A 12,996-nucleotide genomic window follows, 5' to 3' on the forward strand; every position below is an offset into this window, starting at 1 on the left:
ACCAGCCACCGATGAAGTTCTGCGATCTTCTTCTCGGACGTGTTATCCCATGTGTCCAGTATCTAAAGCGTTGGTGCCATCACTGACGTGTCAAATGTCTTCTCCCACGGCCTCTCCGACGTCCCCACCGCGGGAGACAACTCTGTGGTGAACCTCACTGCTGAAGGTCGCACAGTTGTGTCTCGCCCCGCTTGCGACTTGTCCTGCTCGTTGCCCCGGTTCGGGAAATGATGCTCAATATCTTCGTCTCCGACGACGGCTACATCTTCGTCGCTCACTCACAAGGTGGGGCCATCTCGCGAGCTGTGATCGAGGAAATGGGCGGCCACCAAGTGAAGCGCTACATCAGCTTGGCCGGCGTGCAGAACGGCATCTTCAACGGGTCCAACGATGCAGACGCCCTGACTTCTCCCGGAGTGAGCTACCTCAACTACATCGTTCCGGCCGAGGTCTTCAGATTCAGGAAGTACGCACCTGAGGATGCCTGCGACCGGGCTTGTCTATACGGGTCTAAGTTGTATAAGCCAGAATAAACTACAACGCGAACCTTGCTCTACTTTGCCGTACAGCAGCCTGTAGATTTTTCAACGACAGAGAACTTGAAACCTTGTTTCTCACACGGAGTGTACGCATGATGTTTTCGTCAAGAGGGCCACCTAAGCTCTGATCGAAGAAGCTTACAACGCCCGTACACGGTCGTTCGGCGCACGGCTCCACGTGATGCCCCGACACACTCCCAATTACGACCAAATCTACCGCCGGCACTGTGAACCAGTGGAGTTTGCGCAAGACCACAAACATGGCGCCATCCTCCTCTTCCATCTTGAGCAAGCCAAATGCTTTCAGCGCCTCCGGCTTATAGCACAGCTTCCCATTGTCCCAGCAGTACCCTGTCAGCAGCATCATCTTGTTGCGCATGGCAAATGTCGTATCGACGCTGCATGGCGCCGTCAAAATTGCCCAAACATGGCCATGTTTCCATTTCAAGAACGCCACAGAACGGAGCACGCGTACGAGTAGGATAAACCCAATTATGGTAAGAACGACGATGGCATGACCCACTAAACCCCAAAAGTAGTAAGAAACAGCAACGGCAACCGAGTTGGAGCGCTTCAGGTCCGAGCGACACAATGATGTGAGAAAATACGACTGGCCGATCGCACCCAATAGTTCACCTACGAAAGCCGATTCGTAGCTGAATAGCGATCGCTTCATGGCGAGACGGGTGCCTTCACGTAGCCACCCCATATTATCAATCATCTCGAAACACAGCAACACCACACCTGATAGGTTGTAGCCGAACGAAATGTACTGGAACCAAGAAAATATTCCTTCCGTTGCGACGAGGGAGGAACAGGTCGCTCATGATTCCCTCAATTAAGAGATACAGGAGAATAATCCGATGATAATTTGTGGCACCATGAGCCGACAAGCGCATATTCTCGTGGACGAACACCATAACCGCTTTTCGCTTGAGGTCTTCGCCCAATTGATCACACTTGCGACCGTATCGTATGCAAACGATGAAACTTCGACGTATGACGCATGCGCGATAGATGATCCACACCGTTCCCACGGTGGCGTACCAACGTGACCATCTTGTTCCATAGCTTCCAGTGTCTTTAGCGAGCAGCCACCCGTTGATGTCGTATGTGCCAAGTTTGTCAATAGCCCCGTACATCGTGTGGTCTTTGGTGCAGTAGGTGCCTGCAACCTCTTCAAAAAAATGAATAAAACCCAATAGTGCCGTGGTAAAAGTACATATTCAATGGGTAGCTGTCATTGACACAGCTCGCTGGCACGGATGAGTTAGCTTCCGTTTTCTCAGTTCCAACCAGGTAGGTGCCACGGGAATTGAACTGTGGCGAAACGAGATGGCAAAGTCGCCCATGCTCCATCTCGTAATAATGTGTTGTCTCGACATTCCACCATACCTGCGACATCTGAAGACCCAGCGCAGGGCACAACTCCGGCATATTTGCAGTCAGCGATTCTGCATCTGCCGGCACTACGAGGCTTTCGGTGATCTTGTGTGGGGTCACGAATTTCAGGAAACTTCGTGCTTGAAGAATTAGTGGGACCAACCCAACGACGCACCATGCCAAGAGTAATTTGCGTTGCACAGTCACGTATACATTGCTTCGCTCTGGGCCATGGAGGGACAACCGGCATGGAGATTCTTCATTCGTGCAGTGTACTCGCACTTGCTTCATCTTCCTCAATCGATTATACACGTTGGACAAGTTCGAAACCTTGATAAATGGAAACGGACAGAACGGCACCACCTAAAACGGCACTACCTAAAACGGCTCACCTAATATATTCAGGTTAGCCTGTCCACTTTTCAAGTAACAACCTGGAGAGTCTTCAACGTCGGAGAACTGGACACCATGTTTCTAACACGAATGGGCTGTACGATGTTTCTCCCGGTTGACCCAGGAGGGCCACCTAAGCTCCGATCGAAAAAGTTGACCACGCCGGTACATGGTCGTTCGGTGCAGGGCTCCACGCATTGCTCCGAGACACTTCCAATAACGACCAAATCTATAGTCGGAACTTTGAACCAGTGCAGTTTGCGAAGAACGAGGAATTCTGCGCCATCTTCCTCTTCCATCTTGAGCAACCCAAATGCTTTGAGTGCCTCCGGCTTATAGCACAACTTTCCGTCGTCCCACCAGTATCCTGCCAGCATCATCATTTTGTTGCGCAACGCCAACGTAGTGTCGACGCTGCATGGTGCTGTCAAAACAGCCCAAACACGACCATGCTGCCAGCGAACATGTGTTACGGCACGTAATATTCGAACCAACATAATGAAGCCGATAAGAGAGACGGCAATTATGCTGTGGCCCACCAAGCCCCAAAGGTAATAGGACACTGCCCGGGCGGTCGATCCTGAATGTTTCAAATCCGAACGACTCAAGCATGTGAGGAAATGCGCCTGGCCAATAGCACTCAAGAGTTCACCCAGCAGCGAGGACTCATAGCTAAAGAGAAGGCGCTTAATGAAAAGCCGAAAGGTTTCACGGAGCCACCCTAAGTTCTCAATCAATTCGAACAAAATCAACAGTAGTCCGGACAAATTGTAGCCGAACGAGATGTACTGAAACCAGGCGAAGATTCCATCAGTTGCTACCAGAAGAAACAGGTCACTCATAATTCCTTCAACCAAGAGATACAACAGCACGATCCGATGATAATTTGTCGCCCCGTGCGCAGATAAACGCATGTTCTCATGGACAAATACCATCGCAGTCCTTCGCCACAGTATTTCTTGCATCTGATCGCATCTGCGTCCATAACGCTTACACGTAATGTAGCTACGCCGTAATACGAGAGCGCGATAAATAACCCAGATCGAGCCGATCGTTCCATACCAATATGAAATGCGATAGTCGTCGCTGCCACCATCCTTAGCGAGAAGCCACCCGTTGATATCAAACGTCCCAAGCTTATTGATCAGTCCATATACCGTGTGATCTTGAGTGCAATAAGTGCCCATAACTTCTTCGTAATAGGAGTAGTATCCGATGCTGCCATGGTAGAAAAACATCTCAACCGGGTAGCTGTCGTTCGCACAACTCGACGGCGTAGTGTGGTAGGCTTGTACTTTTTCAGTTCCCACCATATAGTTGCCATGGCAATTGTATTGTGGTGAAACGAAGTGGCAGAGCCGTCCATGCTCCAAATTGTAGTAGTGCGTTGTCTCGGCGTTCCACCACACGTGGGCCATCTGTAGACCTAGCACAGGACACAACTCGGCCATATTTTTCGTCTCTTGTTCTGCTCCTGCTGGAACCACCAGAGTCTCAGTGATCTTGTGTGGCGTCACGAACTTCCAAAAGCTTCGTATTTGGAGGATTAACGGTATCATACCAACGACGAACCAAGCCGCAAGCAACATTTGTTGCGCCGACAGGACAGCCGCGGATGAGGCCGTCTGAATTGCGTGCACTTGTTTCGCGTGGACTTTAACCTTCTTCATTGCAACTGCGATTCCTTGACTATCTATGATAGCGCCTCGGCTATTAAAAGTGAGCCGCTTGAAACGGCAACCTCCTCCCTACCATCTCAAAATAAGCCTTGGGCCCGGACTTTCACACTTGTCGATTGTCATGCTTTGAAGGCGACAGCTCGCTATTCTTCGAGTGTGTGATCGTGGTTTCAGCAAACAAGACTCCTACTTGAAGTGCTATTGGTGGGCATGATGGAGTCATGATGGAGGGAATACACTGAGTGATATGCTGCGAACGAGAACAACACTCTCCATTTCAACACCACCCCCTCATTTTTCGGTGTTCCCAGTATAATTCCCGTGGGCATTGTACTGAGGTGCCCTCGTAGGACACAATGCCGTCAAATTAATGGTCAGCCCATGGGGTTCTGCTGGGATCAAAAGAGCCTCGGTGATTTTGTGGAGTGTCGCGAATCTCAGGATGCTCCGAGTTTGCAGCACAAACTGCAACGTGCCGATGAACTGCCAAGCTGCCAATATTGTAGTCACAAAGTGAGTGAGGGGTTTGCATGTATACGCACATGACTTTAGTGCAGTTCTGTTAAGGCCGGCTTCGACGCAGTGCACCCAGTTTTGAAGATGATCTCGCCAGTGTGAAGCGCTAAGGTTGGCGATAAAATGTCCACTGGCAAGTTGAGTACACGGCATCTGCGGCGCTGAATGGGACGATAAAACTGCTAGACACCAATAGGCGCTGGTCAGTTGAATCTGCAATGTTGCAGTCGTCAAGACGCTGGGACTACGTTCAATGGAGCTGGGCCAACAGCCATGTGTGTATTTCGACGAACGAATAGAACACGGCTACTTCCTGGCTGCCCGGGAGCCCCCCCCCCCCCAAGCTGCGACAACAAAACTGACTGTTCGTGTGCAAGCGCATTCACGGCATGTCTGTACCAGCCTTTCAGATACGCATCCGATTGCAACCAGATTATCCGTCGGGACTGTGATTCCGTGTAACTTATAGATGGCTATAAACTGCGCCGTCATCTTCCTCCATTTTCAGCATACCAAACGCCTTCAGGCCTTCTGATTTGTAAAACAACCGCTCACCTTCCAATCGGTAACTACCCAACATGATCATCCTGCAGCGTGGGCCTAACCCAGTGTCGATGCAGCACGGCTTCGTAAATATCGATAGCGTGCAATTCCTCCATAGCACGTACACAACCGCCCAAATTACAGATATGACGAACCCAATTAGCATCATCACGTAAACCGTATGCCATAGTAAACTCCACACATAATAAGATACTGCCATAGTCGTCTGCCTTGACTCCTTCAGATCCGACCTATTAAGCGCAACAAGAAGATGCTGCTGGACTGCCGTACTTAATTAAAAACTCGCCCAGTAGTGACGATTCGTAGCTGTCGACCAAGCGCTTTACCATTCGCTTCCTCTCATTCAGCCAATCCATGCTCTCAACAATTTCCCACACCAAGAGAAGCATTTCGGACAAATTGTATCCGATTGAGATGTACTGCATTTCAGTGAGTAAACCGTCGTGCGCGATCAACAGAAACAGATCGCTCATCAAACCCTCAATCAGTAGATACAGCAACACAAACCTTTGGTAGTTTTTCGCACCATGCGCCGCTAGACGTAGATTTTCGTGAACGAAAACCATGGCAAATTTTCTATGAAGGTCCTGTCCCATCTGGTCACACCACACATGCGTCCATAGCGTTTGCACGCAATGTAGCATCGACGTAGCACGAGAAAGCGGTACAGCAGCCACACCGTGCCGACCGAACCGTACCAGTACGAACTAAGATACCTTAGACTTCCACCGTCTCGCGCGAGAAACCACCAATTAATGTCAAAGGTCCCAAGAGCGTTGACAACTGCGTAACCTGTTCTATCCAACGCACAATACGTGCCTTCTGCCTCCTCGTAGAACGAGTAGTAGCCAAGGCTGCCGTGATAGAAGTAGTTTCACAAGCATAGCTACAGTTGGCACAGCTACGCGGGGTTGTATGAAATGAGAGACTTAATTTCCCAACACGATAACCACCATACAGGTTATATTCGGGGACCACGACATGGCATATCCACCCGTGTTCAACCATGTAGTGGTGCGTCGGCTCAACATTCCACCACACTTCAGACATCATGAATCCAGTAGCAGGACACAGCTCGGCTAGATTTATCGTTTCTCTCTCTGCGCCCGGGGATGCCATGAGCGTCTCAGTGATTTTGTGAGGCGTGACGAATTTGAGGAAGCTTCTTGTCTGCAGGATAAAGGGCACCATTCCTACGCCAATCCAGGCCACAATTAGCATTCGCTGCGCGATCATCAACCCGCGAGTTGGCACCACTCTTTGGTCTAGATGTTCTGACTCGAAGGAGAGTACTGGCGACTGCTTCATTACGCCTTGTCTTCATGCACGGCAACCGGAACGTTCACAAGTCCAATTGCGAGGTATCATGTTTCTTCGCCATACGAAACGTTTCAGTGGCCACGTTTGAGATCATACATGTAATATCGTTCTTGGACCAGGATATCGAATTCACTCCCGCTCGTCAATTGCAACGCAGCTACCTACCACACACTACGCACTAGGTGCCAACATATTCATCCCGCCACCCATACTGGTTCGTTCCTGCTTCAGTCGTAAATGATCCACGAGACGACCGACGCTGCGAGTCCAGCCACCGCCATCCACAAAATAAAACAGTTCGGAGCGCGCAAGAGTGTACATCTTGCTGAGGTCAAGAAAGTTACTCTGGACGAGAACAGGGTACACGCCTTTCCGTGGGTGAACTGTTTGGGCTGCAGTGACAATTCTGGTCATCGTGGCGATCAGCTGCTTCTTGACAAGCTTATTTGCCTTTGCTTCATCGGATCCTTTCGCTCCGGAGGATGGTGGAACTTCAACGAGCATGACAACACCACGGCATAGATTCATCTGTTCGACTAAATGGTTTTCATCCAGATCGCGGCACTGAAAACCAAAACCTTCGAGATCTGTTTTCACACGTATCCGCAGTGAGCTCGCGGCGCCGAGCGGCGAATAAATGAGCATTGTATTCTGGTCTTGCCCTAACGCAGCATCCAATCCGTTTGTCGGACTTCCGTCGCTGCTGGCTACTCCATCATTTATTTCATTCCTGGCAGGCAACTTAGCCCTTTGACGCCGCCTTCTTCGGCGTGGCATGAGAGAGACCAAATTTTCGCGCTCTTCCTTGGCAAGGTGCCGCCCATCTTTCATGACTGAAATCATGAGTGGACGTGTAACCTGCCATCTTCTAGCAAATGCAGCCTCGTCAATATCAAACACCACCGCTCGAGGACTCTCTTGCCGCCTCGCGATGATAAAGTCGTTAAATGGGATCCGATTCTTGTACGGAATAAGCGACTACGTTCAGGCAATGCACTCCGTAAGGCTTTACGCAAAATTAGGCAGAAAAGAATGCCAAACGTACCTCTAGCGATGCCATTGATGCTGGGTGATCTTCCTCTACAATTAGACCCAAAACTGCAGCAATATACGGCAATGTTAGCTGAAGAATGAGACCATCTTAACAGATGTGATCCACTGTACCTGGTTTGCGAAGTAGCTTGGCGAGAGCAAGCTCCTTGAGACACCATTCAGATTTGGTGTAGCCATCGCACACGATACTGAGAACGAGCGAACAATTATTAATTCCACGTGCAATTTCCTCTCGCCAAACTGCACCGCCACCAATCCCGCTCGGATCCATTGTATCCATCCAACAGGTAAGCTGTTCTTGGCTTTCCAAGTGCTCTCGAACTTTTTGAGCAAACTGCGCATGCGTGTGCGTATACGAAATCATGATCTTGCGGGTTCCAGCCTCTTTCTTCAGCAAAAATTGTAATTCAGTCGACGTCGTGCAGTCCACAGCTCGTTTACCAACATCGTTTGTAATCATCATGCTGGATCCACACTTGATTAGCGACACAGCGGTCTGCCTGTTCTCGCGCTGCAGAGCGATATGCAGTGCCGTGTTTCCGCCTGACACCTGAGTTCGAAGGCTAGCCCCCGCAGCCACTAAACTGGAGAAAATAGATGAGTCCACACCTTCTGCTTCCGCGGCGAAACATACGACGGGAATCCCCTCGTCATCTTCAGCATCAGCTTTGGCGTTGTAAGCCAGCAGCAACGAAACCACCTCGTGATGATTGTTTCTGGCCGCCCAGTGCAAGGGTGTGCGTCCATCACGATCTTTAGCGTTGGGATTAGCCCGTTTCACTAGCAACAGCTTCGCAGCTTGGACTTTGCCAACAATCGCTGCCCAATGCAGCGGTGTCCTACGATGTACACCTTCGACGCGCTCGCCCAGAGTGTCAACCTGAATACCACGAGCAAGTAGGCACTTGATCTTTCCGATGTTATCCGTTGCTGCGGCCTCATGCAGCGGGGTCAGCGCAACATCACCACCACATTCCAGCAAATAGTCACTTAAGTCTGATCTCAGCGTGAACGTACTTTGTTGCAACGGCGTTGCATAGGTCCTAACCAAACCAGTGAGCGCTACCGACGCAACTTGAAGAAAATTAGCACCATTTGCTACTAATAAACGTAGCACTTGAGGGTCATCCGCCACAAAGATAGGTGGTAAAACGGCTGCGGGGTAGTAGAATGAGGCCCGTGGCAACGCATTCACATTCGCACCCTTGATAATAAGCAGGCGAACGATATCAACGTAGCCTTCCGCAACGGCGCCGTGGAGCGGAGGAAGCAGTACCGAGCATAGGAGCGCCTTTAGAGGCGATCGAAGGCCATCTTGTGTTCGAACCTGCAAGAGTATCAATACAAGTCAGCAACATCGATCTGCATTACCCAGATTGCGACATTCAACTTACCAGGATGCGACTAATGATTTTGAATACGAGGCCAACATTGAAGTTCACACGGACAACTTTGTCAAGGACGTTAACGTCCATTCCATGCTCCAGCAGTAACTCAACAACTCTGATGTTGCCTCGTTTGACAGCAATATGAAGCGGATTCTTCCTCGACTTGGCGAAAGCGTAAAACCACAGCAGTGGCGGTTTGTATAGATCCTGGATACGGTCAATCCTGTACTTCGACTGCATCTCAGCCAGGAGTGTCTCCACCGTGAGAACATCACCGCGCGCCACTGCACGGTAAAGCAATTTCTTGAACTCCTTCACGAGTCGAGTGCGCTCACTCCTGAGCGGTAATGCTTTCAGTGCTTTGAACCAGTTCCCCAGCGCGGACGTGTGCGATGAGTCGTTCGAGCTGTCAGCCTGCAGCTTCAGGTGCGTCAAGAAGCGGCAGAAAACCACGATCTGTCGGAGCAGCACCAGCCAGACCACCGTCGCCGAGTAGAAGAGTATAATCTGCCGCGGCGGCAGCTCATCATGGCACTCGACGATCACGGGCACATTGAGCAGCTGGTTCACGGCCACGTACATCATGAACCCGAGCTGGACGGTCACGATCATCTCGCAGAAGAGCAAGTACGGCCTCCGGATCATCCGCTTGTCCCTCGCCCTGTAGAGCGAGAAGAACTCGTTGGGGAACACCACGGGCGCGATGAGCACGATGTTGGGCAGCCCCACGAAGTGCATGGTCATGAGCAGCTTGAGCCAGTGCCTGCACTCCCTCCTCTGCTCGGGGTCGTCCCGGGGCTCTCTCTGCGGCCGGTACGTCAGCTGCACGAGCACCACGGCGAACACGTTGAGCAGCACCACGAACAGCGAGCAGGCCACGAGCCAGCCGGCGAAGTACGAGTTGCGGACGTCCCCGACCTTCCTCCTGGTGCTCTGGCCGAGCTTGGCCAGCACCCAGGCGTAGGGCACCTGTCTCCGGGTCTGCGGGCCGGCAGCAGCGTCGCCCTCGTCTCCTACAGCGACCTCGGGCAGCCCAGAGCGCCGCGGAGGCCTCGGGATCTCGCGCCGCTCGCTCGAGGACAGCAGCGCCAGCCCCGACGTGGACGCGGACGAGTCCGAGGGCGGCGGCGGCTCCACGCGCACGTCCAGCGGCTCGTCTTGGCTCGAGTTCTGCCGCTCCGAGGCCGCTTCCAGCGCGTCCAGGCCGCCGATGGCTTCGTCGTCGCTTGCGGCCAGCAGGCACGGGTCGCTGCTGCCCTGCGGCGGCCGGCGCGGCTCGTAGCCGAGGCTGGAGCTGCGCGGCAGCAGCGAGAACGCGCGGGCTGTGGGGCTTTGAGCGCGCTTGGCCTGCGTTTGCGGCGACGCAGCGGCGAGCTCGGGGCTGCTGGGGCTGCTGGAGCTGCTGCTGGAGCTGCTGGAGATGGAGGTGCTGCTGCTCATGAGCTCCAGCAGCGCCGGCAGGGACGCGCCCGTCGCGCGCGGCTCCGACGACGTCTCCATCCAAAGTGGCGGAATGGATTTTATTGGCGTGCCGGAGGAAAAAATCCGGGTTTTTTTGGCGGTTTTTTTTAAGTTGGGAGGGTGGCAGCTTCAACTTGGGTGTAATGTCATAAGGGTATTAATACGTGACAAAGAATTTTGTGGTTGTGCCAGTTGGCTTACAGAGCCATGTAGTTCTTTTTGATGTTATGATGCAAGAAGTGGATCGATTTGCCTGACGTGGATGTAGGAAGCTGGGCGATTTCGAACGTCGTCTGCCACCCCGCCGAGCTCTCGATCACAAAAAGTCACAGTACCCGTGCAAGGACGCTCCGCGCACGGTTCGACGCGGTGATTCGATACGGCTCCGACGACGAACAGGTCGTTGTGAGAGATTTTAAACCAGTGGATTTTACGTAACGCGAGATACTCCGCGCCGTCCTCTTCCTCCATTTTTAAAAGGCCAAACGCTTTCAGCGCGCTTGACGTATAGTACAGTTTGTTGTTTTCCCAGTGATATCCCCCTAGCAAGAACATTTTGTTGCGCAACTTCAGTGTCGAGTCGACGCAGCATGGAGCTGTGAAAATGGCCCAGGTGTGGTGATTCAGCCACACATAGCACATCGCCCACAGCGCTCGCACCGATATCACAAGCCCTATAATGGTGAGCACGAAAACACCGTGGCCTACCAGACTCCACGCATAGTATGACACTGCTAGCGCTACGGGTCTTGATTGCTTAAGATGCGAGTGATTCAAAAGTGTAAGCGAGTACTGCTGTAGTGCTGCAGTAAATACCTCCCCGATGAATGCAGTTTCGTAACTAAACAGTAGTCTCTTGATTCGCACCCGCCACTTCTCACACAGCCAACTAGTGCTCTCAAATATTTCGAACACCATGACGAGGATCGCACTCAAATTGTAGCCCATCGACACGTACTGTATCTTCGCTAAGAACCCGTCGTTCGCAATAAGAAGAAATAGGTCGGTCATGATTCCTTCAATTAGCAAGTATAACACAGCAGCGCGGTGGTAGTTTGTCGCCCCGTGCGCAGCAAGGCGCAGTTGCTCTTGAACGAACACGATTGCTTCTTTTCGGTTGAGATCTTCATTCATCGCATCACATATGCGGCCATGCCGCTTGCACGAAATAAAACATCTCCGCAGCACAAGCACACGGTAAGTAAGCCAAACTGCACCGCAGAAACAATACCAGTACGACTGGCGGTAGCTGCCACTTCCGGTGTCTTCAGCTAAGATGGCCCCATTAATATCGAAAGTTCCAAGTCCCTGTCCAACGATATACGCGGTGTTATCCTTGCTGCAGTAGCTGCCGATTTGTTCTTCATAAAACGCGTAGAATCCAATACTACCGTGATAGAAATACTGCTCATACGAAAAACTATCGTTCATACAGCCACTCGGCGTCGTGTAGTACGCTTTCACTGTAGGGTCTCGAATGAGAAAGGTCCCGTGGACATTGTACTGAGGCACGACAAAGTGGCACAGGCGACCGAGCTGCGAGGAGAAATAGTGAGTTGGATCGATATTGAACCACGACCCAGACAAAAGCATGCCGTCTACAGGGCAGGCATCAGTTAGATTCACTGTCTGCTTCTCCAGGCCTGGCGGCACTACGAGACTCTGGGTGATTTTATGTGGTGTCGCGAATTTCAAGTAGCTTCGGAACTGGAGGACAAACGGAACCACGCCTGCTACAATCCACGCGATTAGTAGCTTATGCTGCACAGTTATAAACCTCTCCACCCTCCTTTCCATAGCAGCGTCGCGTGGAGAGATTTCAGTGCTACAGTGAACTTTAGCCTTCTTCATCTCCGACACAGTTCTGTTGTGTAAAATAGTAGCTGCTGTCTGGAGATGCCATTTTCGGTGCGATCTATTCCAGAAATGAAGGTGAAACGATTGCGCTGCGTTGTTGATTCGATAAATCCTGTCTGTCCTTGTGGGATTGCTGTCAAAAGGGTTAAGACCTTCCAGAAATCAAAGGCGTGTAGACCAAGCTCGAAAAATGAAGGTACAACATCTGAGTACACGCGGAGGGCCATCGAGTACTTATTGGTTTGGACCCTTGCACTTCCCGTATCTGGAGTATTGGCCCTGTCAACAAAACAATATTGCAAGCAAGTCACATGGGCAAACGTAGCAACATGCGCGTGGACATCACTTGAAAGGAAGCCAAGGTATATAGGATTCTCCGACTTATGTATGACTCAGCACGGATCACCATCAAAACTAAAGCCTCAAAACTGCTTTTCCATAACTAAGTCATGGGTGAATTATTCCTGACGTCGATGTAGAGTGAGTGGCGGCTTCCAGTCGGAACGGGTGCACCGCTCAATCTTTGATCCCAAAATCTCACGATTCCCGTGCAAGATCGCTCTGGAAACGGTTCAACATGATAAGACCCTGAAGCAATGAATTTTACGTACCACAAGGAATCTGCGCCATCTTCCTTCTCCAATTGTAGCAGTCCACACGCTTTTAACACGCTCGTCGTGTAGTATAGATTGCCGTTTCCCCACTTGTAACCCCCAACAAAAACACTTTGTGGTGATTCAGCCGCACATAGCACATCGCCCACAGTGCTCGCACAGATATCACAAGCCTTATAATGGTGATCACAAATACACAATGGCCTACCAGGCTCCAGGCGTAGCACGA

The 12,996-nt window shown here is 51.4% G+C and overlaps 2 protein-coding genes across 2 annotated transcripts; one reads left to right on the forward strand and one right to left on the reverse strand.

Moving 5' to 3' along the window:
* Positions 1-227: 227 nt before the first annotated feature.
* On the forward strand, positions 228-533 carry IUM83_11072 (Lysosomal thioesterase PPT2-B; the record flags this gene model as incomplete). Its single annotated transcript, XM_067935614.1, has 1 exon — positions 228-533. The coding sequence occupies one exon, from the start codon at positions 228-230 to the stop codon at positions 531-533; it is 306 nt and encodes a 101-aa protein (XP_067798852.1).
* On the reverse strand, positions 341-10,335 carry IUM83_11073 (transient receptor potential Ca2 channel (TRP-CC) family protein; the record flags this gene model as incomplete). The annotated part of the gene is made up of 8 exons (XM_067935615.1): positions 341-405; positions 475-510; positions 693-855; positions 7,253-7,372; positions 7,440-7,492; positions 7,559-8,377; positions 8,651-8,774; positions 8,842-10,335. 8 exons carry the CDS (start codon positions 10,333-10,335, stop codon positions 341-343), a joined length of 2,874 nt encoding a protein of 957 aa, XP_067798851.1.
* Positions 10,336-12,996: the final 2,661 nt, after the last annotated feature.

Source organism: Phytophthora cinnamomi (assembly GCF_018691715.1).
Source record: "Phytophthora cinnamomi strain GKB4 chromosome Unknown Contig7, whole genome shotgun sequence".
NCBI lineage: Eukaryota > Oomycota > Peronosporomycetes > Peronosporales > Peronosporaceae > Phytophthora > Phytophthora cinnamomi.